Source organism: Ciconia boyciana, chromosome 13 (assembly GCF_034638445.1).
Source record: "Ciconia boyciana chromosome 13, ASM3463844v1, whole genome shotgun sequence".
Classification (NCBI taxonomy): Eukaryota; Metazoa; Chordata; class Aves; order Ciconiiformes; family Ciconiidae; genus Ciconia; species Ciconia boyciana.
Window position 1 is genome coordinate 4,041,931 of NC_132946.1, and position 27,452 is coordinate 4,069,382.

At 52.5% G+C, this 27,452-nt stretch overlaps 2 protein-coding genes across 5 annotated transcripts; both read right to left on the reverse strand.

Moving 5' to 3' along the window:
* Positions 1–2,410: 2,410 nt before the first annotated feature.
* TMEM11 (transmembrane protein 11) lies at positions 2,411–11,605 on the reverse strand. Of its 3 annotated transcripts, none has more exons than XM_072877719.1 (3): positions 11,419–11,488; positions 7,445–7,716; positions 2,411–3,311 (listed from the first exon to the last, which is right to left on the reverse strand). In XM_072877719.1, the coding sequence occupies exons 2-3, from the start codon at positions 7,582–7,584 to the stop codon at positions 2,795–2,797; spliced, it is 657 nt and encodes a 218-aa protein (XP_072733820.1). In that variant the 5' UTR covers positions 7,585–7,716; positions 11,419–11,488; the 3' UTR covers positions 2,411–2,794. The 3 variants fall into 3 exon arrangements, with proteins under 3 accessions (XP_072733820.1, XP_072733819.1, XP_072733821.1); XM_072877718.1 differs by lacking the exon at positions 11,419–11,488 and adding an exon at positions 8,391–9,107; XM_072877720.1 differs by lacking the exon at positions 7,445–7,716 and having other exon boundaries at positions 11,419–11,605.
* A 2,689-nt stretch (positions 11,606–14,294) lies between these two features.
* NATD1 (N-acetyltransferase domain containing 1) lies at positions 14,295–26,971 on the reverse strand. Of its 2 annotated transcripts, XR_012044965.1 has the most exons (4): positions 26,726–26,971; positions 18,638–18,756; positions 17,178–17,835; positions 14,295–16,777 (listed from the first exon to the last, which is right to left on the reverse strand). XR_012044965.1 is itself a non-coding variant. In XM_072878247.1 (3 exons), the coding sequence occupies exons 1-3, from the start codon at positions 26,820–26,822 to the stop codon at positions 17,719–17,721; spliced, it is 333 nt and encodes a 110-aa protein (XP_072734348.1). In that variant the 5' UTR covers positions 26,823–26,971; the 3' UTR covers positions 14,296–17,718. The 2 variants fall into 2 exon arrangements, 1 of the variants encoding a protein (XP_072734348.1); XM_072878247.1 differs by having other exon boundaries at positions 14,296–17,835.
* Between the last annotated feature and the right edge of the window lie 481 nt (positions 26,972–27,452).

The window sequence follows — 27,452 nt, forward strand, 5'->3', positions numbered from 1 at the left end:
GGTGCTGAGGGGTGGAACACATCAGGCCTGAGGGAAAAAAAATTACACGTGGGGAGTTACTGGAGTTACCGTTTGAACTACAGCCCCAAGTCAGAGGTTACAGAGAGTGTGCACATTCCCCTTTGAAAGTAAATTCCCTCTCTGTGACGAGAGGAACGTAGCACACTCCATTTCACAGCACCTCCAAAAGCCCTTGCAAAGTGTGCGGGGCTTTTAAAAGGGAGGCTCGTCTCCAGCCACTGTAACCCACAGCTACCAGCATGGGGGGAGGCAGAGACTGACCCCAAAGCCCTGCACGCAGCACCCATCTCATGGGATCCACTGAAACACACAACCCTTGAGACCCCACTCATTCTCCCAGGTCACTCTGCATAGTTACAGCTCTGACTTACTAATAGCCAGGATGTCACCAAGCATTTTAGCTAGATTATCACTAATATTTATTGGAAAACAAGGCCTCCCCCCCATTTATGTCCTCTCCACCTCAGAATGGAGTGAAAGGTGCAGTTTTAAAGCAGACCTACCTGTTGTGACAGCTAAGCTGACTTTTCACTTTTCCTCCTGCAAGAGATCAGAGGAAACTTGCTCATTTTTAACTCCAGAGTCTGATGTGAGCCACGCGTGTAGGGAGCCTACCAAAGGTTAGCCCTTCTGCCATAGTCATCATTCCAGGCAAGGGAAAGCTTAACACAAAAATGTGCTCAGGACCATAGAGGGTTGGTGAAGAAAAGGAACTAATAGCCCTGACAATTATTCTGCATTGATTAAAAAAAGAGCAGGAATGTCCTTTGTGTGGCTAGCATAAGGATATTTCAGGGCCTTCTGCAGCAATAAAGTACATATTAGCTACAGCAGATCTGCCAGTAGTTTAAAATTCATCCAGTAGACAGGACTTTAGGAACAAACACTGTCAGGACTCAAAAGGCAGCCTGCCCAGCAGTCTTGGCCTAACCGCAGAAAGATGAAGTAGTTGCATTTCTTCCCCTCCGCTCTGCCAAGGCAACTGTACATTGTTGCTATAAATAGAGATGCCTGGATCTCAGCTTCTTTTAACCTCGGAGGGAGACAACTCAGCCACTGTACCAGCAAAAGAGGCAAAGGGCTGTTGCCACCTAGAAATGTCTCGATGCCACAGGAGTTTCCTCCAGCCTACGTGCCTGCTCAGGTACAGCTGCCCGTGCGGGTGGTAAAAACACTTGCTCAGAACTCCCGGCAAACCCCGTTTGCCCAGCACGCACACGACTGGGATGCATGCCCTGCTAACACAAAAGCTGCATCAGCAGAAAAGCCCAAGTTGGAACCGTGGCCAGAAAAGCCTGCTGCAGTCTGGAGGCGAGGGGGAGTTCTTGGTGCCTGCTATTGCAATTTGGAAAGATAAAGATAGAACTACTGAATTTGGTTTCCGACCTCATGAGACTCCCCTTCCAAGGTCAGTGCTTCAGCTGTGGAGGTCGGATTGCAACTACCACTGAAGCAAGCAGTACACCTGCGTGCAGGCGGTTTTTATTACAGGGCTTTGCTCTTGTATCCAGATCGTAACACTTGAAGCTGTGCCAAGCTGGCCTTGTAAATGCAAGCCACGCCTGTCTTCCATCTGGTAGGAGGAGATTAAAGAAAGCAAGCCCCTGTCTTTTAAAAGTAACTGGCAGATCTTGCAAAACGGTAAATACTTCCCATTCTAAGAACAAGATTTTGACAGTTTTGAGCTAAAAGATGAATTACTGCAGAAGATTGAATTCTCAAATTTCAGATAACACAGGTACAAGATACAATCACGTGGATGCCTTGCAGCAGTAGCAGGCAGCTCCAGAAGTGTGTGTTCCAAGCACAAGCAGTGGAATTGCATAGCCGGGGCACAGCTGTCCGAGTGTCAGCAGCGGTAACAAAGCACAAAGGCAAGACAGCTGGACTCCCACCTCAGCAGTCCTCAGCTGCACATGGTACCACACATTTCAGTGGAGATGTATGTATGTAAGGAAAAACTTGTACAGGAACTGAGCAGAATGTGTTCGTAGCTGGAAACAGAGTGTTATCTCCATTGTTCAGAGAAGTAATGGAGGTGGCAGGGCAGCAGAGGATTTGGACACCTTTAGCCCCAACCATCAATGTTTAAGCAATTACCAAAAAGATATAAACACTGGGGTAACAAGTAAGCCCTCTTCCAAGAAACAAAACTAGTCAAGCAAGATGGAAAGCAACACTCTACAGCTATTCCTTCAACAGATGGCTGCTGTGAAGTAACATGCATGGTGCTGCCATGTGCAATGGACAAGAGGAATATTGGGTCTGTGTGTGAGCATGCATAAGTAGTTATCACCACTGGAGTTCTCATAGCAAAGCCTCCATCCTCTGGAAGCACGCTATAAAAGGGAACTACGATAACAGTAACAAGAGAGCAAAAGCATTTGAAATTCTCATCCTTTAATGGTCAATGATAACTTCTGGCTGGTTCTGTGTAATACAATTAAACAATATACTTAAATGTTTCCAAAAAAAAAAAAAAAAGAAGCTCTCACGCCCCCTCTTTCTATAGCTTTCTTTCATCGACATTCCGCTGCTGGATTGGACTCCCATGGCTTAACGTACAGCTCTCAAGTCACCACACATCCACATCTTAAGTGTAACGAAGAACTGAAAAACCTTGGTGCACCAGTGATGTGTTATTTTAAAAATAACAGCTCTATTAAACCAAATCCTTCCCAGTCTCCACTGCTTCTCAAAGAGGAAAAACAAAATGTTACTGTGGGAGTCTTAATACACTTGTCTTTGTGGGTTTCTCTCTTCCCTGCTGAAGTCATACAGCGTAGAGTTCATAGATCTTCTTTACACAGTACACCAGGGCAGCGAGTGCTATCGTGTTATGCAGTCTCTTTCTGTGCAGGTCGTCCTTCCTCACCAGCACCACCGGTGTGGAGGAGGTGAGCGTATGCAGGGGCAGGCGGGAAAGTTTATAGGCATCGTACTCTACTTGGTACTTGCAACAAGGATCAAATTGCCAAGAGATCCCATAAAGGGTGCAGCAAGCCACGCTCAGCACACCAGCAGGCAGGGAGATGTAGTGAGAATAATCTACTGGAAGTGCCAGAGGGGTGAAGAGACAGGTGGTGCCCGCTAACACGGCGGTCTTGTGCAGGCAGTTCCCGACAGTGATCCAGCGGGCCGTCTCATCGCCAATGCGAGTGGGCTCTATCACTATGTATTTGTACTGCGCTTCCAGCGCCTGCTCCAGCTCATACTCAAACTGGTCCTGAGCATTCTCTCCGTTGTAAATCTCATGCACGATGTAACAGTCCGTGGAGGACAAGGTGACCCTGTTAACAGGAAACACAGAATTAGAACTACAGAGCTTAAAGACGGACTTTTCACCCACCCAGCTGTGGGAACAGGAGAGAAAAATGCCTGAAGTGAGGGCAGCCCCTCAAGGTCAGTCACTGCCTCTGTTCAACAACAAGCAGCTCTTTCAAATCAAGATTCATTTCACATCAGCTAATTATGCCTGCTGTACATGAAGTCATCCCAAAATAAGGCAACATATTTTTCCTTACCTTTTCTTAACTTGGAGGAGCTAGAACATTTTGAGAAAATAGCATCTTGTTAACAATCCTGAAATGGTTCCTCACGCTGATACCAAGCAGTTTCCCTAGAGATACTGGAAGTGTCACACCTTCGCGACCACACCGCATGAATGAATGAACATACATACTTATGGAGTTTTCACAGAAAATAAGACTATCAGCTCATCCATCAAGAGGGCGAGTTGCACTGGAAGGTTTTAAGAGAGGAAGCATCTTCAGATGAATACGTTTGCTTTCTCCCCACAATAACTACCTCCTTGCCACTAATGCAGCTTGCTATTTAGTCCTCCATACTAAATCCAACATAGCAAATCCAACAAGGACGGCCAAGAAACATTGCTGGAAGTGAAGATGAAAACGGTAGCAGAGCACTCTGTTACAGAATGGTTCACTCCCTCTCCTGAAATAGGATGCAGCAAAGCAAGAAAGGAACGCTTTTTTAACCCAGGCAGGCTTTAACAGTGAAGAAAGAGCTGCTCGCTTTACCTTGGAGCAGGCTCCCTACTGACAGGGGATTCACAAGGCTTGTACATCCCTCATTTGAGTAGCAGCTCTTAGCTACCTGAAGTCACATCAGTTTCCACCTTCCCTCCACCCTCCTCACACCCATCACCTTAGCTGCAGCTACATTAATGTATCAGACTGCTAAGAAATAGGATTATGACTGTTTACCTGTGCTGAGAATGGGTAACCTATCCATTAGAACAAGGCAAAATCCTCCCTTCTAAGCAGAAGAAATAACTATTTCTGACATACTTGTGCTTAACCAGAGCAAAACTGAGCACGTGGCCTCTCAAGGATAAAAATATCTAGCCGATTCCTTTAGCAGAAGGAGAGCAAATCGCATACGTATTTGACCTAATCACAGCAGACAAAACAACCTCATCCCAACAGCATTTCAACCCTCCTGATACTGGGAGGCAAGACACTGCTGAGATGGAGAATGAAACTAGCACTTTTTGCTCCATTAGTGCAATGGTACTTATGTGCACGCACTGGAAAATGAGGGAGAAAAATACACATTCACAAGCTGCTGCATTACCAGACATTACCCTTAATGTGCAGCTCCATTCATGCTGCAAAGGGTATCGTGCAGTGGCCATCTGTAATCAAGAATATTGTTAAATTACAAGCTGTTGCCAGAAGTAGCTGCTTTTGTGAACAGCGGCAAACATATCAAACAGCAGGACCCAAGATGCACCAGCCTCTCTCAAAGCGGAGTAATAAGCAGTTTCATTAAAAGTCTGGCTGGAATTGATAGAAACTACAAGGAAAACTCAACTTACAAGCTAGTTATTGAGTTCTCTGCAGTGCACTTCTCCCTTGGCCTGTTTCATGGGTAGAAAGAAAAATAAAAATCCACCTGAATACTGTGTATGCCAGGGGCTTCTTTAAGGCCATCATCTTGTCAGAGATTGTTTGGAAAATTATGATTAACCCTTTCAGCACAGGATGCGGTGGGCTCTGACATTCTGTAGTGAACTGGCAAGTATTTAAAGAAAAATTTTGAAGGACAGCACCTATATAAAAATTTTACAGAGCACTATATCTCTAATATAACTAAGTGTATCAGCTAACATTAAGGAGTTTCTAACAAAGAATAGTTAACCAGATGTTACACTGATACATTAAGGACACAGCTGGTAATGATTTCTGCCAAGGATTTTTTTTCTTGATGACAACTGTTCCAAGTGCAGCTTATTCCAAATCAAAAATTCCAGTTTTGTTACAGAAGACATGCTGAGACTTACGGTAACTCTGCAAAACACCATCAATGACTATGTGAAACCACTTGCTAAGGCATAATGACTACAGGGAAAAGCTATTGCTGAAAGGCATTTTCAAGCTGGTAGCTGACCCAGTGCTAACACAACCCTCCACATAAAATTAGTATTTCCTACCAAGGAGCATTTTCAGCGTTTTGTAACACCTAGGAACATGCAGCATGGGTCTGCAAAACAGAATCCAAATTCAGCTAAGAACTCCGCAGAGGCTTAGGAACAGTACAATAGCCTAAATCACCCTAGGATCTCCCTACCATCACTGGGAAAACAAGGGTGAAGCAAGCCCATTTCTTCTCTGCCTGTACAAGAGCCATGGGGAACTGGGCTTCTAACTCTAGGAATTAAGTCAAGTAACTACATTACATGGGATTTCTCCAGGCTCCACATCAGGACAGGTGGCACTAACCTATCAGCCTTATTTCTCCTCGCTCGGATCTTGCCTGTTCTTCCATCTGAATGTCCCTTCCCTCCTTTCACCGTAATGTACACAAACAGAGCCATGCTGTAGTGGGATAACAATACCACAAGCAACAGCCACCTGTCAAAGAGAGCAGGAATCCAACAGACTTTGGCCAGAGGCAGCACTGTCCGTCTCTTGTGGAATCTTTTGGCTTGCCAGGCTCTGGGGCTTTATAACAATAAAGTCAAGAAAAGCACAATCCTCCAAAGCCAAAACAAGCACATCTTAAAATATGTTCTGTTGAAAAAAATCACTGGGAAATAAACTGCACAAAGGCTTCATCCCTGATGGAGTCTGGCCCCTTAACTATGCTGTTTCTCCAAATTAGTCCTCCAGTATGGGAATAAATCTCTATCATAGTGCTGAAGCTGCAAATGGCAAAATGGGCAATCCAAAAGCAAAGGACAAAGAATGAAAAATTAGCTGCTCAAACAATAGGACACAGGAAGAGTCAGCAGTGCAGCAGAAAGTCTCCATTTCTGGAGCAGAGGAAGTGGGGTTTATCATGTATCAATTTCACACAAGAACTGGCTGCCCCTGGAGGATGGAAAGCTGAAAACTGGTTTGTTTTCATAGGATATAGAAAGAGACACAGAGGAGATACATGGGCTTGAGAAGGTTTTAGACCTTGTTGGCATGCAGAGTAGGACTGAGGACCTCAATCCACAGAGGCAATCTCCTGACACAGCCTTTCAATTGAACACAGCAGCTGCACACGAACAAATGCAGTCAAAGCAATTGGATTTGCTCAAACGCTGGAGGCTATGGGGTTTGCCTTTTGGAGCTTGTCCCCCACCCCCAGCAATAACAAACAAAAATGCAGAGCTGTGCAGTCAACTCCAAGCTGGCATCCACTGGTTATGAAGTGTGGTGATTTTATAAAAATTCCATTTTACTTAAAAGAATAGTAAATAACCAGTGTCAGAGAGGACCTAGTTCCAGAAGTCATAAAATGCTGCCACATGTTCAGAAGCCCAGCATGCTATTTACTAGGCAGACCAGAACCTAAAAGCAGTCATTAATATTATTCAGTCAAATGCTTTTCCAGGACCTGCCTCCCCACCCCAAAAAAGAAGGCTACATTAAAAAGCTGTACTGCTGTTCTATAAGAATAGTTTGGACCTTATATCCAAATAGTTTGTTCTATTGCAGCTTCACACATTCTATTCTTGAGAAATTTTAAATGTCTCATTCCTGGTGCCAACTGCACGCATAGATGGGGGAGTGTGACAGTACTCAACTATTCAGCATAGAAAGATGAAAATAATTTAAAATCACTGATGTAAAATTTTGGTATTGCCAAAGTTATAAATAAGGAATCAGTTGTTAACAGAGCTACCACCAGCAGGAGGGGCAGAAGTGTCTGTCTTAGTTATAGGGCAAGCTTCAAATTACATTTGGATTTATCTTCCTAACATGGGAATATCAGAGAGCACCAGGAGAGGGGTGCTGGAGCTGGCTGAACAATAGCAACTCCAGCAGTTTCCCAGTTACAGCCCTCAAAGCAGCTCCATTTCTCTGCCTCCGACTTGGAAGCAGTCTCCTAGCTGCCTCTTGAAAACAGCAGCCTGTCTGTTAAATATAAGTTTCAATTGGACAGTCTTTATGGATGAAGAAATAAATACCCTTCTAAGGAGGGGGCACAATGCCACTCAATGTGAAAAGACCGAAAGTTTTGCCAGGTGCCAACTGGCAAAAAGAGAAACAAATGAACACAGTGCTGAAAACAGGGCAGATGACGACATCCTGGAAGAAACCCCAACATCCTTCTACCGCTGTCCACTTGCAGGGGAGAATGACCAAGCCTCACGAGTTTGTTGCTCTCAGCCTAATGGTGTTCCTCGATCTGCCACATAGACTTTTGGAGAGGGTTTCAAGTTGTCCAACTATCTCAGTTCTGCAAAATGTTCAGAATCACGATTAGAAACAATCTCAATCTGCACAAAGCACAGGTACAGTTCTGTACAAAAGAAGTTCTTTTTAAACCCCTCCCATAACATGTAGGTCAAGTTTTGTTTGTTTTTTATTGTCGTTGTTGTTTTTGGTTTTTTTAAAAGAAGAATGTTCCTGGACAACAGTATTGCTCAGAGCACCAAACATACACTCAGATTAACTGTAAATGAAGACCAGTCTGATCAGTAGTTAAAAAAATAAGAAAGGAGAGGCTTGCGGCAGTGCGATAACGCCTGTCACAAGCAGCGCGCACACACAAAATCTAGTTTGGCAATGCAACAGAGGGACTTCATGCTGGCTGTGCAAGTGAACTGCAGGAAAAGGGCATCACCAATGGCCAAAGCACAGTGTCTGGGGTCACTATGAGCATCTCAGCCAAGCTTGAGTAAGGCAATAAAGTCAAGGTATGACAAATTAAAAAACTCAACTTCTCTCCCCCCACATAAATCTTTCCTGAAATTTAATTTAATTTCAAGATTAAGGAATGAGCTGTGATCTGGCTTTAACTCTCAGTGGAAATACTCCATCTCAAAGTCATATTCAACAGTGTATTTTCCTACTCAGGAGAGCTCCAGGATATGGCATAATGAAAGTACTAACACATCTGAGCTTAAGCACCTGAAGAATTGCTTCTCTGCTGAACGTCCACACGATCTACCAGTCTCAGGCCATTAGCCATGGCTGTCAGGCCTACAGCTTCTTAAAGGCCATTCTCAACAGGTTGTCAATGCATGCATTAAAGCACAGGAAGAACAGGAAAATCGTAGCAATAAAGCAAGACTTCCATTCAAAAGATATACCTTAAACACAAATAAGAAAGAGAACAGGAGAACATAGGTGAGATCTCCAAGCAGCCTCAGCGAGGGAAGACAACACTAAGGAAAACATCACCAGACCATAACAAAAAACTCCAGCCACCAGAGCAAAAAGAGGTGTCAATTTTAAGTCAACTAATGATTAGCCAGGCTAATGGAAATAGGTCAATCATTGCTGTAAGCAAACAGAGTACCAGAAATCTGAGCAGCGCAGGCAGCGAAAGGAGAGACCTCTTTAAGGACACAGAGAAGCCATTACAAGCAGTGGTGATGACATTAAAGCTGTTCTTTCTGGAGTTTGTTAGAACATCTTCTGGGGGAACAAATGGCATTCTGTCTTGTGTTCTGGCGGTCATCGTGCTGAATTTTATACAAAAACACTAAGTACAATTCAGTGTCTGTTCTGTATAAAAAAGTTGTTTTGGTCTACAGAGTAACAATTCCCTTTAGACAGTCTCCATTAAAGAGTCTATCCAGAATGAAGAAAAACAAATATTTAGTTGGTTCTCCTCAGTGTTTTGGGTTATTTTGTTTAACCTTATTATTTCACCACCAGAGCACCAGCTGGAGTTCACAGCCAACATCCTTTGAAATTAATGTCCTTACATTTAGTCCTATTGAGAAAAGCGCTTTTTGACCAATTACAGACTTCCTTATATCAATAAAGTTGTTCATGAAGGGATACAGTCTCCACAGATACAGTTGCTGGACTTTTTTTTTTTTTTAAATGAAAGCTGGCCTAGTCTAACAGCAGACAGTATTTTATTCACTACTGAGTCTCCTCACCCCACCTCCCAACACAGAGATGCCTTTTAGACTAGCTGGCTGACAACTATAAAAACTCCTTGAAGCAGCTCATTTATGAGGAAAGCTGGATTAGCATATTCAGTTCAAAGGAATGTGTCTTTGGACAAGAATCCTGCCCAGTGTAAGAAAACTGTATTCACCGTATAAAAAGCATATGTCATCATTTGATGACATCAGGTCTGTCAGCACTGCCTTGTACACAACTTGGGTTGCCAGCAGTCAAACAAGATCGGTAGGTGTGATTAGGATTAGCCACTGATGGAGAGAGGCAGAGGCCCAGTCATGCCTATCTCCAGCTCTGCAATTGCAAGGAAGAAGTAGCACCTAGCTGACATCACCCGACACCTACTAGAAGCATGATCTTCCGTCACGTTCGTCCAGGATGACACCCGAAAGAACCACCATCTTTTGACAGGGATTGTGAAACACTGGTCAATAGTATATCTGTTGTTGCGCTATGCCACTTCTGTGCTTTCTTATACTTAGCTATATACTTCTCACTGGCAAAGGGAAAATAATATATGCAGCAGGTTCATGAAGTAACTCATGGTTATGAATCACTATTTTCGATCCTAAGATCAAGAGTAACCATAGCTTAAAAAAATAACCTCAAACTACAACTAGATTATTGTATAGTTCACAGATTAAGTTACAAGGTAACAACTCTCTTTTAAGTCTGCATCAATTTTTACCCTGGGAGAATAATTTTCCTTGAAGTTATTAAGCGCTCTTTTCCATACTTTTTTTTTGTCCTTCACTTCTGCTGGGAGGACAGGTCTAGCACATGAAAACTCCACATGAAAACTCCTCCACGCCCCATGTGCTTAGCGCTGGGGCAGGTGCCAGCACTGGGTACAGCTTTACCACTACGCCACTGAGCTCTGTGGTATTCTTAGTTGTTTATATAAACTACACTGATGCAGTAATTCCATTGGCTCTTCCAGTTCAATTACTTTTAAATTCCCTGAACACAGACAGCATTCCTGCAATTCACATTAGCGCCAGAATTTTAAGGGCTACTTGTGGCTCTCCTTGGCTCTGTAGATTCAACGCCATCAAAAAGAATACTGTTGAATTACAGCAAGGGAACAAAATGAAGCAAAAGACACAGCAAAAATTAAGAGAGATCTCAGAGTCTCTAGGTAAAGCAGCAGGACAAAAGAAAACTCCTCAAAATAAAAATGCAGCAGTTTTCAGCAGCTGCTGGTTACATCAGTCAGCCCTGGGGCAAAACAGGGAAAATGCCAATGTAAGGAAATACAGGATTTAACCAGGCATTTAAAGTAGGTAAAGAACTGTGCATACAGATTTTTAAGTGGCTCAACAAGATTTTCCTCTGTCTCTTTTTGCTCCTTTAAAGTTACGGTTCCCAAACTTCTACAGCTACTCTGTGGGTAGTTCCAGCATGTCCTAGCTGCTCCTCCGTCCTGACAGAGGCAAAGAGAGAGCGTTACAGAGCTCTCTGCCAGCGCCGAGGCGGCAACCGCCGCCCGCCCCGGCCGCTACCGCCCGCCCCGGCCCGGCGGATCGGGGGAGCGCGGCGGCTCCGCGCTGAACCCCCAAGCGGCCGGGACCGCCGCGGCCGCCCGCAGAAGGAGGTCACCCTGGAGGACTCGTCGCTGCCCTTACCGCCTTTAAAAATAGCCGTGGAAGGAGCCTCCCCAGGGCTGGCCCTCCTCCATCCCGGCCCCGAGCGCCGCATCCCCGCGGCGGGAAGGGCTGCGGCCACCGCCACCCTGCGGGCCGCGCTGACCTTCCCCGGCCCCGGCCCCCTCCGCGGCCCCATCCCCGCGCCCGCCCACAGCGGGAGATCGCCGGCCCCGGCGAGCCCCTCCGCCTCAGCCCCACCTCAGCGGGGCCGCGTCTCCCGCCCGCCCTGCCTGGCCACGCTCCCCTCAGCGGGGCCCCCGCCCTTGCCCCGGGGTCGCGGGGAGCCCCGGGCAGCTGCAGCCCACCTCCTCCCGCTCCCCGCCCGCCCGAGGCGTCCCAGCGGCCCCGCACCCTCCACCCCCGCCGCAACTCACCTCTCCCGGCCGCCACCGCTGTTGGTGCTGCCGGGGCCAGCGCGCCTCCTTCCCCACGCCGCCATCTTGGAGACACTCGTCTCGCAAATGTCTCCGCCAGCGGAGCCCGGGCCCGCCGCGCCGCCCGACGGGAAATGTAGTTCGCGGGGGTCGCCGGAACCACTCAGCGGGCGGGGGCGAGCCCACGTGCGGACTACGAGTCCCACAGCGCCCCGCGCCACCGCCCGGCCGCGGGGGCCCCTGGGACACGTAGTCCCCTCGGCGGGTGTGGGGGCGGCGGGGCCGGACGGGGACCAGGGCGGGAGCCCGGATGGGGCCCCCTGTCTCCAGCGGTCGGCTGCGGCGGGCAGAGCAGCCCCCGCGGCCCTCGGCGCGGCCCCTGCTCCCGGCCTCTTCCGCCGGCGCGCCCCAACGGGAGCGGGCCGGCCAGGGGAGGAGCGCCGCGGCGAGTCCCCGCCTGCCCCGCCATGAGGGGGGTGCGGCCGGGGATGCGGCCTCCGCCGCGGGCGAAGCGGCCTGGTCCGCGCCCTGGAAGTGGCCGTAGGCAGGATCGGGGTCAGCTCTCGCTGAGGTTCGACCGTCCTCCAGAGCCTGAGCGCTGCCCTGCTTCCCTGCTCGAAAAGAAACGCGGTTTCTGTTCGCAGGCGGAGGAGGAATGGAGGACCTCCTCAGAGCAGCACCGCTCTGGGGAAGAGAGACGGGGCTTTGTTGGGGCAAATTTAGCCCCTTTAATCAATTCTGAAAGAGGAGCAGGGAATGGGGAGGCTCCACCACTGCCGCTTCTCTGAGGAGGAATAACAGTTCATAGCCAAACGCTTCACTAGAAAACAAAATGCAGGTTTGCCACTGCCACAGGTTTCCCAGCTCCCATCGATCCAGCAGCAGTGGATGCTGCAGGTTTTGTGGGGGTGTCCCAGGACCCAGCCTGTCCTCAGCCTCTGGCCCAGGGGGCCACCCCCCAGCACAGCAGGGTCACCCAAGGGTGCTGGGGTGCTTGGTGTATCTTGGGGATCCTTGTGCCTCTCCAGGGCCTTCTCTAGCTCCCCGTTCTGACTCCTCCCAGGAGAGGAGCCTTTTCCTCAGGAATCGGTTCTCCCTTAACAAGCAGCAGCTCCCTGCTCTGCTGATGGCTGCGCTGCCAGCTGTCCTCAGCAGGACCAGCCCTCCTCCAGCCTGACAGTGCATTTCAGAAGAGAGCGGTGCTGTCTTTGCATCTCCCCTTCCTAGAAAATGCCTCTTTTTGACGTTATTTCCAAGCCGTGTAATGTAACTAAAGAGAACAAACCCATGGCTTCCTCCACCTTCCCGGGCATCGCGAGGCTGCGCTTCCAGACCGCAGGGCCCTCCCGCACCCCTGCTTTCTCAGCCGTAATTTGGGGGTCAGCTGTTTCGGTGGAGGTAAATGGTGCATTTGAACGAACAAGAGGTGTTTGGGAAGCGTGCCCAGCCTGGCAGAATGCGCGGCCAAGCGGCGGCATTGCTGGGGCAGGCCGGAGCATCGGACTGTCTGGAATGTGGAATGTAAACAGAGCATGTTACCAGCAACAGCCCGGCTTCATGCTATAACCCAAACCTACCATGCTGTCTCTTAGGAGAAGCAAAACCCACGCTCCTGCCTGCTCGAATTGCAGCCCAGGGGCTACTTGTCATGTTGTATCAAATCATAACTGTAAATAAGCTGTGCCCCTTCTCCCCACCGCTGCCCACAGCCCTGGCATTTTCAGCTATTGAAACTCCAGCCTCAGCCTCCATAGCTTGCACCCGGCTTTAGGAAGCACGTAAACACGCCGTGCTGAGAGCCCGAGTGCTCGGGCTGTGCTCCAGGGCTGAGGAGCGCTGGCCCCAGGAGGGAAGCGCCTTGTGTTCCTCGAGTCACCTGCCCACCCGCCTTGCTCTGGACAAGCACAGCAGGGAACAACTCCACCAGCTGGTTATTTAAATGTTTTCAAACATTTTAAACTGATGAACACAAACTTTGAGTGCCTGCTCACCAGAAGCTGCATTTGCGGGACAACTCCTGAAGACTGTTTGGCCTGAAATCTCGAGGCAGGACTGGTGAGCGTGAGCAGGGGCGGATCAGCCAGCAAAGGAGAGGAACCAGTTGTGATCCACTCACCCCAAGCTCTACACAGTCATCATGAGGTCAGCCAGCCCTGCGACCTGAAATAAAAGTCAATAGCTTCAGCCCACGCCTCCCTGTTCATTTGCAATGGAAGCATGCTGGGCTCACCTGGGGTCTGGCTCCGAGGTGTTCTGTGATGGGAGAAGGGTGATGCAGGTAGCGTCCAGGTTAGGTGATGAAAAGACACAAGTGGCTGTCTGCAGGTCACAGGGAGCTGTGGGCAACACCAGGCCTGGGACCAAGACTCCTTTGTCCTGAACCTAGCAAGGGTCTTATGGACCCTCCATCATCCTCGCCACCTGGATGGGGTTCTTCTTGCATGAGTTCCTCTTCCTCATGAGGGAGAGAAGCAGCATTTTCTCCATTTTTTGGAGGGGAAGGTTAGGCAGTAAGAGAGTAGCTGCCAAGTACACCAATGTGCAGATCTGCCAACTTCTGCCTTTTCTCTCACCTCCTCCAAGACACTGACAGATGCATGGTAGTTACTGTCTAAGAGATTCGGGGTTAGATTTGTTAGAGGATGTGTTTTTTGCGGATGAGAAAAAGATTGTTTACATTTATGTCAAAAATGAATATGGAGCAACAAAGCAGCAAAAATCATACCCTGGACATGGACTGGAGAGCAGAGTTGTTTGACAGGACCTGCGAAACAGGCTCTCTGCCAGCGCGACCCAGCCCAGCGGTGACAGAGCTGGGGATGCCCGAGGTCCCCTGGTTCTGTGGGCACCTCCTCCTGCCTCCCACCAAGCGCGGCACAGTGAACCACTGCGGGTCAGTTAAGCCACACTTTTTATTGTATTGTATTCCATGCAATATGTTCATGTTTTATAGTATGACAGAGGGAGGGATAAAGATAAATGTTAGACGAACAAAAGCAGAAAGGTCATTTGTAACAGGTCCTGAGAAGGAAAGGCACATCGTAACCACCGAATTCAACAGAATGGAAACCTTGGACAGAGGAAGACAACGCTGGAAAGCGGACAAGGGAGGGGGTGTTTCAAGTTGGGCGATGTGGAAGCAGGTTTGACAGCAATCTGCACTTCCCCACCCACCAAGGTCTGTAGTTCAAATGGGTTTGGGGACCTCAATATTCAACCAAACCACTTCCACACTCCTGTTGCTGGAGAGAGTCCAGGATCCCCAACTCCTCCAGGCTTAGTCAGCACCAAGGGGCAGTGCGGGACTCAGAAAGCTCCATCCTGCAGAGATGAGCTGGGAAAGGGCGGCTGGCAGAGAGGCAGGAGGGAGGGCTGCCCAACGCCGAGGGACCCCAAGCCATCTCCCACCCGGCAGTGCCAGATCACAGGAGCACCGTGGACCGCAGCATCGCTGGTGACCTGTGGGTATTGCTATTCACCGACATCAAAGACCACAGGGAAGGGAAGGCCGGGGCGGAGGATGGGTACAGCAGTGAAGCAGTTGGCACAGACACTGGCACACGTCTCCGTCAGGTCAGACACCGGAGGGATTGTAGCACCTCGAAGGGAAGCAGCAGCAAAACTGTGTGCGGTGCCTGATTTAAGGCAGCGATTGCCACTTGTGATCCAGCACTGAGAAGCACAAGGTTCCTGCCAGAGCAGGATGAAGGGCTCCAGGGCCAGGCTTGGATGCTGTGACCCTGGCGGTGCAGTGACCACAGCACACCCTCCAGCGAGCCGCTCTCATGGACCAGACCTGATGGGGTATTTCTGGGAACTGTCACACAGTGGAAATGAGCACAAAACCAGGGTAGAGGCTTGCAGCACTGGGCTCACACTATTGCTCCCACGAGGCAACCGGGCATACATCTCTTCCAAGCACCCAGCCCCGCTGCAACAAAGATATGACGGTATCTTATCCTGGCTTGCAGGAGAGGAGACAGTTCAGCTTCTCCTTGGGAGCAAGAGCAGGGACGGTTCTGCCATCACTGGGCTATAACAGAGCCAGCCTTGCTCCTGTAACTAGACGTTGAAGTGTGTTTTGCATGTTAAAAAGTGAACATTTAGCAGCCCAGATTTCTTCTTGAGCCCCTTTTCTTTAGTTCGTTACCTGCGACCCTTTCCCAGTCCCTCTAAGCCATCCTGAAGGTCGCAGCCAGGCTGAAATAGGCAGCAAGAGGGTAGAAGCACGAGGCAGCGGCAGGGCTGAGCCCGATGCCTTTCCTGAGCAGCACAAGCCAGAGATGGGTCTGCCGCTGGGCACGGGTCCCTGCCCCAGGCAGGTAGTGGACATGGGCAGGGGTCTCACAGCCTGCGGTGTGGCAGGGCAGGGATGGAGTTTGGGAGATTTTACTCAAGCCTGCAGGCAGAGGGCTGCATTATGTTGGCAGTGGGCAGCCCACAAGCACAGGCAGGTGGCAGGGCTTTGCCTCGAGCCAGGGGCCAGGAGGAACAGCTCAGGGCCTCCCTGGCTGAGATCAGGCACAGGGTCTCCATCTCCAACCAACCCAACCAGGAGAGAAGGTTGTAGAAGCTTTTGCCTTCACCTCTGTGGACTTTGCACTGGGCTCTATGAGAGGGACAAGCTGCCTCTTGGCCGGGGCTTCATTCGGTCCGTGGCACAGATTGTAAACTTTAGTCCCTGCTGACAGATAAGCTAGGTCTAGATTTAGCCTCCAGGTGAAAGGCTCTTTAGCTCGCTCTGCCTGGCTGCAGCCCCCAGCAGCTGCTCAGAGCTGGCATGCCGGCAGCACCGTCTCCCCCACTGCAGCCCAGCCCTGGGACACCACAAAATCCCAAGAGCTCAGGGGGAGATGCTCTGGGATCTAGCTCAGGCCCTGGAAAGCCTGGGCAAGGCAGGAGAGGCAGCAAGCTGGAACCAGGCAGTGCCCTGCCATCACAGCATTACCTCTACATCCGACTGTGGCAACGCTGAGCTGTGCTACGAGGTCATCATCCACTGAGGTAACAACGTGACGCGAGGGTGTTCCTGCTGCTGGCCGAGGACCCCACAACGCTGCCAGCACCCTGGGCTTGGAGCTGCGAGGAGCCCAGTGAGGAGACAGGTAATGCCCTGAGCCAGGGCTTCTTTCCAAAGGCCATAAGGAGAAGTGATCAGCATCCAGGCGGAGGCAGGCGGCTCTAGCATCGAGCCCTGGAGATGGGCCAGGACTAGGTTCCAGAGGCCTTATCCCTGACGCTCTCAGGATGCAATGACGGCTCAGGCCTTACAATCTGGGGCACAGACAGGGGTGCAGAGCTGGAGTCAAGGGAGATGGGGGGAGCCTTCCTCTTCGGCTGCAGGAAACCACCCTGGTGCCTGTAAAAGCATGGGATGTCCCCTCATTTGCTTAGGCCAGGACTGGCTGTCGGGGCTGGTGCTCTTCTCCTGAGCAGGCTGTGTCCACACCAGCACAGACAACACTGATAGCAGGGAGCAGAGACAGGAACGACAGCCCGCGACCCTGCAAGGATGCCACGCTGGGGCTATGTACAGACGGCTGGGCAGAAGCTGGCATCTCCAGGGAGCAGCGTTTGCGACTCAGCCGCCTTTCTTCCTCTGCACACTCATGCAGCATATGCTCTGCCGCAGCCCCTGCGGCCGAAGCCTGCTCCTCACACAGCTCCTGCCTCTAGGCTCAAAGGTGTCACCATCCCAGCGACTCCACAGCCGGTGCAGCAAAGCCCCCGCGGCACTGCTATGGCCCACACGTTCTCACCTGTGCCCCACGTGGGCTTGGGCAAGGCTCAGTGCCCAGCAGATGCTGCAGGGGATGAACCTGCCAGGGGGCTGGGGCTCCTCCAGCACCTCCCTCTGTCCCACAAGGCTTAATCCACAGCATCTTCCCCAGCTGCCGGGCGGAAAGGGGGGCTGGTACCCCACAACCACCCCTAACCAACATCCCCCAGCCAGTTCACAGCTGTTGCCAAGCAGAGGGGAGATGATGAGGCGCAGACCGAGTCATCCCCTGGTCTTGTGATGGAGTTTGGTGGAAAAATTATCCTCTTCCACCCCCTGGCTTGGGAAGAACAACACCGGGGGGCACCACGTGTTCCTGGAGCCAGCCTGGCCCACGGGCTGTAGCCATGCTCACACGTGGGCAGAGAGGAGGAGGTTGTGCCCACACTCATGCACCACATGGATGTGCTTAAAGAAGTGGGAACTGTGAGTGTGGGAGGGGGGTTTCCTGAGACCGCAGAGAAGCAAAGGCCGCGTTGAACAGTCAGGGACAGGCGTGCTGGTGTCAGAGCTGTCCTGCCTTAAGGCTGCAAGTGTTCCAGGTACTGCGGCAGCGGGTTCTCCTTGACGTATTTCTGAATGTACCAGCACGTCAGATGAGCTTTCAGGTCCTCCTCCACCACAAAGTCCAGGGCTGCCTGCAACCAACCGGAGAGGACAGACAGGTTACAACCAGCAACCCCAGGCTACGCTCTCCTCTGAAATGTCCCGGGGGTCTGGACTCCCGTACCCCACATGCAGCTGGGGGAAATGGCAGGCTGCCATCACGTACCCCCTCTGCAAGGCAGCTGTCGAAGAGCATGGCCGTCCTGCCATAGCCACCACAGGGTCCCCTGTTTATCCAGAGGTGTGCAGGAACCCTCAACGCATCCAGTCTGGTGGATGCTGCATTGTGGGTGACCCAGCCACATCACGTGAAGGCCACCTTTGTCACCCATTTGCCCTGGCTTACAGGGCTAGGGAGCAGCTGTAACTCCAAAGCATCACCCCTCAGTCCCCCCCACCACCGTGCTTGTGGCTCCTCAGCTTTCCCTGCACAGCTGTGGGCCTCAAAAGCAGGGCCCAAGGCAGGAAAAGGGTTCAAGAGGGCCTTGAAGCTTTGAGATGAAGGGGTCCAGCCCCCAGGAGAGGTGCTACATCAGCCCCTGCAAGGTGGGCATGAGGGCTGGTTGCTGCAAGGAGAAAAGGGATGAGCCCGGGTGAGCGGCTGGATGTGCTGGCACTCACCCAGCCCCTCTCGCTGCCAGAAATAGGAACATCTGACCATGGATTTCCATCTGCCCCGCCAGCTGCCCCTATCTCCCATCGGAGCAGGAATGGTTCCCGTGGGGCACGCGTGCAACACCAACGCAATGGGGCCTTGCTTCAGCCATGCTCTCTAGCCGCAGCTGGGACAGCGAGAGCTTCTGCCCAGGGGAGAAGGGGTGGCTGGGGCCGTACCTTTGCGAGGTGCTTGGCTATTCCTCTCCCTCGATAGGCATCCGGTACTTCCGTGTGCTGCAAGTCCACGATCCGCTTCCCCACGTATTCGTAAAGCAGCACCGCCTTGTCGTGGCAACCTAGGGGATGCGAGAGAGGGGTGAGGCTCAGGATGTCCCCGGGGAGCCGCAGGCTCCTGGCCCACCGTTGGACAGAGCCATTCACCGGGGAGCCCACAGCAGGGGACAGGCAGCTTTGGGACTGCTACAACAGCCCTCGCACGGCTCCTCGCACCCACGGGAATGGCTGTGACGCTGGGTGGTCTCACGCACTGGAAAGTCTCAGCAGAGATTTTTGCTTTCGGTGACGCTTGCATGTCCCTGTCGGTCCCCCCTGCCCTGAGGTGCGAGGAGAGGCAGATCTGCTTGGCTTTTCCAAGCCCCTGGACCTTTTCTACCCAGCCCTGAATCAAGGGCCAACATGCCAACATAAAGACATTTAGGGTAGGAAAGCAGCTGGCAGGGAGGGGTGGGGGGCAGGGAGCGTGTTGATGGGGCAGTGAGCAAAAAGAGGAGGGGGAAGAACAGGACAAAACCGACCCAGGTAATGGCCAATTCCTTTCTCTCTACAGCACAGAGTTTTTTGTCGCGGCAGATAAAACAGGACAAGGACTTCTTGGCTGGGTGTTGCAGCGTTTGGACAGACACATTTTGGGGAAGACGCTGGCAGAGATGAATCCCACAAACACGCAGGAAAGTGCACACAGGCGTGCAAGGGGGTTTGTGCACACGCATTTACACGCACACAGAGGCTTCCTGTTGCGACACCCTGACCTGTCTCACAGCAGTTCAGTTACAGGAAAAAAGAAGTTTCAGCACACATGTAAATCAGAGGAGAGCTAGTAACACCCCTCCGGCTTTGTAGAACCCGAGTTTCTGTCTTCAATGCAAAAGCAAACATTTCATTTTTAGAGAAGGTTTCTGTATTTAAAAGCGAGTTTCAGAAATGCAAGCTTCCAATCAAAGAGACGAGCTCAATTCAAATAATGGAAACCTTTCCTTTCCCTCCAAAGGTTATTGGAGGGTGAAGGTCTGCAAGGTTCACCTGCATTTACTACGTGCTTTAGCTGAGCTCAATACACTTTATTTTATCACATTTCAGCTGACAACTCCAGCCCAGTTCCCCTGATCCCTGTATGTGAGAGGCACTAGAAATGAGACCATTTGAATTCTGTGTTTCAAGAGAAGCAGCTCAAGTTTTTGTTCCTGCTCCTTTTAGGCAGAGACTCAATCCTCCTACATCGGATGGAAAACTTCGCATTTCCAGCCTGAGCTTATTCCTGCTGGTTTCTACCAGATTGTTCTTGTGCCAACGTTGTTCTTGGGTGGACATAAAATAACTTCCCTCCCTGCCATCCCCCCAGGTATTTACAGGCATCAGTCCTGCCCCTCTCAGCCTCAAGTTCACCAAAAAGCCAAGCTCTTTTAGTCTCCCTACAGATCCCAGACTCCCCCCCCGTCTCAGGACAGAGGGTTTGGGGTGAACCACTGGGACAGGCAGAGATAACGGGGTGGGGAAGGGGCTGAAGGGGTGCTCGCCTCTTCCCCGTTAGCAAGACCAGTGCAGATGAGATCCTATAGCCCCATTTTACAGCCACAAATCTTAACAAGGAAAAAGAAAAAAAAAAAGGAAGAACTACTGCATTTCCCCATGTGGATCCAGGCACCCAAACAAAGCCAAGAGCCAAGGGAGCAGCTGCAAGCTGAGCTCTTCCCCAGCAGCACAGACCTGTCTCACTCGAGAGAAAGCCCACCCAGGTCGGGGCACAGGCAAAGCCGGGTGCCCTCGCCCTCGCATCAGAAGCGACACATTCGGTGGCAGCTCCCTTAGAGGTGCTATGGGCAGAGCTGGCAGCACCGAAGGCTGTAAAACGCTCTTATAACAGTGGCTTTCACATGCTCCAGACCTTCCACTCTGCTCTCCTCCCAGGCCAAAACTTTCCATAGACTCTGCCTGAAGCTTTGGTAAGTTCAAAATTAAATCCTTTTCTAAGTGATGACAGAGCAAAAGATTGTTGGGCGCTTTTTTTTTAAATATACTTTTATACATTATATTTTTATATATATGATCCATATAGAAGTATCACCCACAAAAATGTATTTTAAAGCAGGAGATGATGCAGTGTTTGAAGAATCTCAGATCTGCCCTGGACAGACTTTCCCTTGATATTCACTGTACCACAGTAGCACCACAAAACCCCAGCCGGGACGGGAGCTGCAGGGTGCCATCCGCGTACAGATGAACACACACAGAGCCCAAAGGATTTTACAACCGGCTCTGCAGAGAAAGACAGTGCTGCCAACACTGTGGGGAACTGGTCCCAGTTCAGAAAAACATCCCGCTTCAGCCAAGTACATAAATGCATCTGTACCTGCTCACCTCAGTGATGGGACCCTGAGCCACCCAGCACATGAAATCAGGAACACTCATGCCATAAGGTTTGGTGTGGGCCCTGCAGGTGACACCGACGGCTCGGGAGGAGATCGCTGCTGCGTCCGCACTCCTGCGCAGCCCCGGGGCAGGGCTGGGCTACGTCAAGCATCTCCGGTCCCCTGTCTCCAGCTCCCCGCTGCAGGATGGTGGGTGATGCAGAGCCACAAACCGAGCACCCGGGCTGCAAGAGGAACTGATGGAGGCAGACAGCCAGAGGTGAGTGGCTATGCTTAAAGGTCACCACAAATACACCCTGCTGCTCCTCCGGGCAAGAACATGCCAAGCCAAACCCATAAGCTGGGCACAGCTGGATGTATGGGACTGCACTGCCACAGGGGCTGGAGGTAGGAAAAAGCCCTGATCAACAAAGGAGAAACAAGCCGGGATCCAAAAGGATTTCAGTCTTGTGAGACAGCATCCCACCCAGATTCTCCACTGTCTGCTGTCAGGCTGTGCACTCACGGCAGCCCTGCCTCCACGGTGACGCTGGCTCATGGCACAGGTCCTGCAGGAACAGCCTCTCCTGGAGATCGAGATCCCTCTTCCTCTACCGAGCGAGGCTGAAGGTGGCCAACAGCTCATGAAGGGAGGGGAAGGACTGGCTGGTGGAAAGCCTGTTTCCTTCAAAAACAGCTGCTCTGCACATCCTCTCCACACCATGCTCACCGTGGCCGAGAGCCTCCGGGAAAAGCAGGGTGAAGCAGGCTGTGCACCCAAACCAGGACTGTTCCAGGGCTCCCCATGAGCAGCTCTGAGCATAACCCTCATCTTCCGACCAAAAAGCCTCCCCGGGACCAGAGGGAGGAGATGGGGGAGCAGAGGCATGTTGCTGCAATAATGATGCTGGAAGAAGGCGCTGCTATGTACCTTGGACACGGGGGGCTGCCCCCGCAAAGGAAACATTGTGAATCTGGGGGAGCTGGAAGCAGCGTTGACCCCTCGCAGGAGCAGCCCAGCCCCAGCTTGTCTCAATCCACCCTGAAGAGAGGGCACGCAAGCAGAAACCACACCAAAACATGACATAAGAGGAACGTCGCAAGCCAGCCTCCCGCCTGTCTGTCTCACCCCCTTAGACTTTGGGGCAGGGATTTTATCAGCCTGCACAGAGCTTGGCAAAACAGGCTCAGGTCTCGGCCGGCCCAAGCAGTGCCCTGTGAGCCTGATCGTGGTGTCTGACTCGCAGACACTCCCCTGCACAGCGCCTCGGCTTCGAGGCCACTGCGAGCGAGGAAGTCTCAGTCAATGCAAATCAGCACAGCGAGAAAGAGGAGCAAGAGGAGGCTGCTCGATAAAAATGGCAGCAATGGCAGCACAGCTGGTCCCTAGCCTTCCCCCCCTCCCTCGAGTCACAGGGTGCACAGGGAGGGGGAAGCTTTTCCAAGTGGTGGGAGAGAGGCCAAGTCTAAATTTGCTCTCCATGGAGGGTTTCCACTGGGACCAGTGGCACAGAGCAGGGTGGGTGGCAGGGTGGACAGCTTTGGGCAGCAGACGAGGCCCCTGCACCGCAGGCTCAGACGTGAGTCCCCAGGCTGGGCAGCTCGTGAGCCTCAGAGGAACAAGCGGCGAGCCTGGCCCCAGCCCCAGGCTGAGGAAGGGACACGGCAGGCGTCCGGGAAGACACAGGCACCCCACTCCAGCCCATCCTTCGCTGGTTCCCTCTCCCGTGGCGTGCACAGTACCTGCCCGGTGAGCGGATGCTGCAGCACTGGCAGCACAGCAGGACCTGTCCCCCCAGCCTGAGGCCTTCTCCCTGTCCCTCTGTCCTGGCCCCAGCCTACAATACACCATTGTGTGCCTGAGACTGGAGCAGGGCAGGGGCCTGGCAAGGGCTGGCTGCTGCTTACGGGCCAATTTCTGCACTCACCAGCCTTTGGAGGCAGCCCCTGAGCTCCAGCCTCCTCGAGGCACTGCTGGAAAGCCATTTCCCAAGAGCAAGGGGGGAGAGAGCAGACGCCAACCCCATTTCCCGCTCTCAGACCAAAGAAAGCCCAGAGGCAGGCAGCAGCTCGGCTCTTCTGGCTGCTGAGCCAGAAGGTAGCTGCCGAAAATTGCATGTGGGGTGAGCCAAGAGGACAAGACGTCCCAAGGAACGCATGCATCCCAGGCCGGGGCTCGCTGCACGCTGGCCTTGCTCCCCAGGGAGCCGCTGGCATGTTACTACGGAGAGAAAACACAACAGATAGCGCTGAGCAGAGACGGTGCAACCGTCACCGAGGGGCCTCGCTCGCAGGAGCGGCAGCGGGGGGGCACTCTGGTTTGAAGCAGTTTCCTGTTTAGGAGCAGCTCTCTCGAGGAGACTGCAGCATGGGAGAAGAGCAGGGACATCTTGACGCAGTGTCCGGTGGCCATATCCCTTCATCCCCGCTGCAAACGCCGCAGCTTTCCCCTCCTGGAGGCCATCTGCCCCAGCAGGGAGGAAAGCACCAAGGCATGACCTGCTCTGGTTTTCCTAATACGCCTGAGCCCAGACTCCTGACAAGGAGCTCCCAAGACTCAGATCAGCAGCAGGCAAAGCAGGAGCTTCCAGCCACTGAATCCTGCCCAAACCCAGCTGGGGAGGAGTGGGAGGTTTGGGAAGCGTGGCTCGATGCACCCATGCATTGAATGAATGGGAGCGCGGGTGTGCAAGAAGCCTGCGCATCCCTGAGGAACCGGTGCTGCTCGGTGCATGGGGTGAGCCCATCTCCCGACCGGAGAGCCTGATGTGTTTGATGGGCATCACAAAGTCAAAGAGGCCACTGCTCAAAGTGCTGTTCCCCTACCCCAAGCAGCTGTGCCAGCAGCTGGACTGACTGGCTGACTACTTTGGGGTGGGGGTCTCTTTGGGTTTCTTGTTTTGAGCAGAAATTTTATCTTGGATCAAAAAAACCCCCAACTATTCCTGACAAAACCGGCCTATATGATTCCCATGGAAGTTTTTAGCTTTGACAAATTGATGTTTTCCAACACAGTTGCTGCATCAGGGGATTTCTGGCTAGCTCGTGCTGTTAGGCACATCTTAACCGATTACATATCCAGTTGGGCTTCTTTCTACCCTCCTCTCAGAGGGATAACGAAGCTTAGTGAGGTCTGGTTATAATCAGCTTTACTTTCAGCTTCTCAATGCTTCTGCACTTGGGATGCAAGGAAAAAGGGAATGTGTTAAAGTGAAGCAGCTGTTTCTATCAGTTTTAGGAGCCACGTGCAGCAATGAGGGCTCAGAGAAGGGAAAGACAGAGCCACGCAGAAAACACCAAATGCAATTTATCTTTCTTGCGTACAAGGAGGGAGTCCTGACACGAGGTTACATGGGGGCACAGAGGCAAACACGGGACAATGCTGAAAATAAACACTTTCACAACTAGTTCACAGCTTTCACGGTGTCTCAGGCCTCTTGCTACAGGGATTTCCATAAGAATATCACCACAGAAAGTTTTCTAACCCAACATCACACTACTGTAAACCACCAAGCCATCAGCCCAGAGACCAGCTATTACTGGAGATGAGCAAAGCCTGGCTCCTTGGTCCACAAGCCCGACGCACCAGTGTTTTCCCAGAGCATCACCCAGACTTGACATCTAGCTGAAGTTAGGACCAAGACACAAGGGACAAGCTGACCCTGGAGCCCACCAGCGAGCTGCATTCGCCCCACGGGCTGCTGTTCATCTCTGCCACAGTGCAGTAACCTGGGATGAAAGTGCTCTCAGAGGGACACTGGATCACACTGAAGCCAAAACCTGTTGCCTGACACTTTTCTTGTCATTCCCCTGCATGCAGCAGGGAAAACCTGCCAGAGCATTCAGCATCCCTGATGCTCATCGCGCCAAAAGCGGGAGCGATGAAGAGAGTAGTGCAGGAAATAAACACCCCGCCATGCACTCCCACAGAGATGGTTATCTCCTGACCGCCTTCCAGGGCTTGGCTGTTATCAGCAAATGCCTAACAAGAAGGAGAGACGGATCACCCGCCCTGTGTGGATGTTAGTCAGCCCAGCGGCAGGAATACCATCACACCAGGACGCTGCTCAGCCCGGCTTCCTTACGTGGCCAGCACTGAACTCACAAAAAAAGGGTTCAGTCTCCCTGAACACCCAGAAAAAAACCAACCCTGATCACGGGAATCCACCTACAACCCTGGGGAAGGCTGCGGCTTCCCTGAGCCGTGGTGGTCCCCTCCTGAAGCAGGAGGTTTTGTGCCGATTTACACACGACTCCCACCATGGATCCCACAGTTGATTCTCTCACTCTCAAAGTTCATCCTCTCCAGACCCGACTCATCCCCACTCAGCCGCCAAACGCTACTCGGCCCACGGTGTGGCTGACAGAGGTTTTATTCAGCAAACCACGATAAAAAAGATTACATTTCCCTAATAACTGTTGGTCTTTAGCTCTCCCCTCTCTTTTGTGCACATACGAACTTTGCCAACAGCAACAACACTGTGTTACAGCTCTCGCGATGGCAGTGGGGACCTGTCACCTGGGACCTTGTTTGATCTCTCTCTGTTTGAAATAAGCAGTTGGTGAAATTGTTTTCTCCGCACCCAGCGCGCACGTCTCCTCCTTCCTTGTTCCACCACTGCTGAGCCTCCAGCCTGCGCTTTGTAATTAGTGGTTGAAATGAAAATGGGGTGGGGGGGAAGAAGAGTCTAAAATAAACCCCAGACTATTCCTGTTGTTTTATTGAGAATGCCTCCTACAGTCTGTATAATTTCTGAACTACCCATTTTATTTATGTATTTTTTTAAAAAGGCAACTACCCTGCAATTTCTGTAGGGCAGTGAGACAGCCTGTTTTCCCCAGAGTGGTTCTCGGCATGACAAACAGACAGGATCGTTGAATATTTGGGATTAACCATTGAGAGGATGGCTGGAAAGGAATCGGTGGGCTGTAAAGAAATGTCAGTGGCACCTACTTTTCTGTTCACTCTGCCTGATAGGTGACAGATCTGTTGGGGGGTCACTGCATCACCGGATCTCTGCAGCCCTGGTCCCACGGATGCTCGTGGCACCTTGCCTCCGTCCTGTGGATCCTACCGCACCAGGCAGGATCCCACAGTGCCAGGGCCCCCACGGGCTGCTCACACCCCCAAGGGACTTCCCCGCAGGAATCCCACCAGAAAAGCCACCAAGCAGCTCACACGCCAAGGAACATCCCCCCACAGCAACCTGGCGTGGCACCTCCATGTCATCCAAAGGCACCCACTGCTGGGGGGGCCGAGCTAGTCCCCCCAAGACCTGCCCAGGCCAGCACAGGGTTCCACACCCCAACACCAACCAAGGGAGCCAAAAGACCCCCAGATCTCCTGGGCCAAGCTTTTAGGGGGGCAGAAAGGATGGGGGGCACCAGCAGGACCCAGGGGCACTGGGGAAGGTACAGGGGGCTTGGAAGAGCATCGGGGGAACGGGGGGACACAGTGGGGTGGACAAGGGAAGGTGCTGTGGGACACAGCAGCGCTGGGGGCTCGGCGAGAGGAGAGCTATGGGGCAAAGGGGGGGGACGACGAGGGGAAAAGGGGGGGACGACGAGGGGAAAAGGGGGGGGAAGGGGGGTCGTAGGTACTGGGGGCCCCAGGGAGGTAGGACCGGGGGCAGAGGGGAGCAGGGAAGGTGCCGGGGAGCCCCGGGCCCCCGTCCCTTACCGTTCAGCCGCACGGTGAACTGCCGCCGCTTCCGATCGTGCTCTACCTGGATGGGGCAGCCCTGCTCCAGGAGGCCGAGCGGTGCCGAGTGCGCCATGGCCGGGCCGGCTGGGGCCGTACGCCGCACGGAGCCCCGGCAGCGCCGGGTCCCGCCCCGGAATCCCGAGGGCGGCGCCGGGGGAGCGGCGGTGGCGGCGGGGCCGGGCCGGGCCGGGCCGTGGCGGCGGGCGCCGCGGGGCTGCCACCGGCGCGCGGCCGCAGGAAACCAGCTGTGCGCCACGTGCCCGCGCCCCAGCCAATGGCCGCGCCGCCGTTTTGTTTTGGTCCGGGCGCCCGGCGCTTAAAGGGGCAGCGCCCCCCCGCCACCCGCCCCACCGGCGGGGCCCGGCGCCCCCGCGCGGGCGGGCACGCGCTCACCCGCTGCCGGTGCCGCCCTGGTGCGCTGCACTGGTCCTGCACTGGTCCTGCACTGGTGTACTGGTCCTGCAATAGCGTACTTAGTCCTGCACTGGTGTACTGGTCCTGCACTGGTATACTGGTCCTGCAATAGTGTACTGGTCCTGCACTGGGTACTGGTGCTGCACTGGTATACTGGTCCTGCAATAGTGTACTGGTCCTGCACTGGGTACTGGTGCTGCACTGGGTACTGGTGCTGCACTGGTATACTGGTCCTGCAATAGTGTACTGGTCCTGCACTGGTATACTGGTCCTGCACTGGTGTACTTAG

Coding starts and splice junctions, on each gene's coding strand:
- TMEM11 (XM_072877719.1), bottom strand. CDS start 7,584: ATGTTGGGGTTTCTTCCAGGATGTCGTCATCTGCCCTGTTTTCAGCAC. Junction 3,312..7,444: donor TGTGCCCCCTCCTTAGAAGG/GTATTTATTTCT, acceptor TCCTGTTAACAG/GGTCACCTTGTCCTCCACGG.
- NATD1 (XM_072878247.1), bottom strand. CDS start 26,822: ATGGCGCACTCGGCACCGCTCGGCCTCCTGGAGCAGGGCTGCCCCATC. Junction 18,757..26,725: donor GTTCACCGTGCGGCTGAACG/GTAAGGGACGGG, acceptor CGCATCCCCTAG/GTTGCCACGACAAGGCGGTG. Junction 17,836..18,637: donor TAGCCAAGCACCTCGCAAAG/GTACGGCCCCAG, acceptor GGTTGGTTGCAG/GCAGCCCTGGACTTTGTGGT.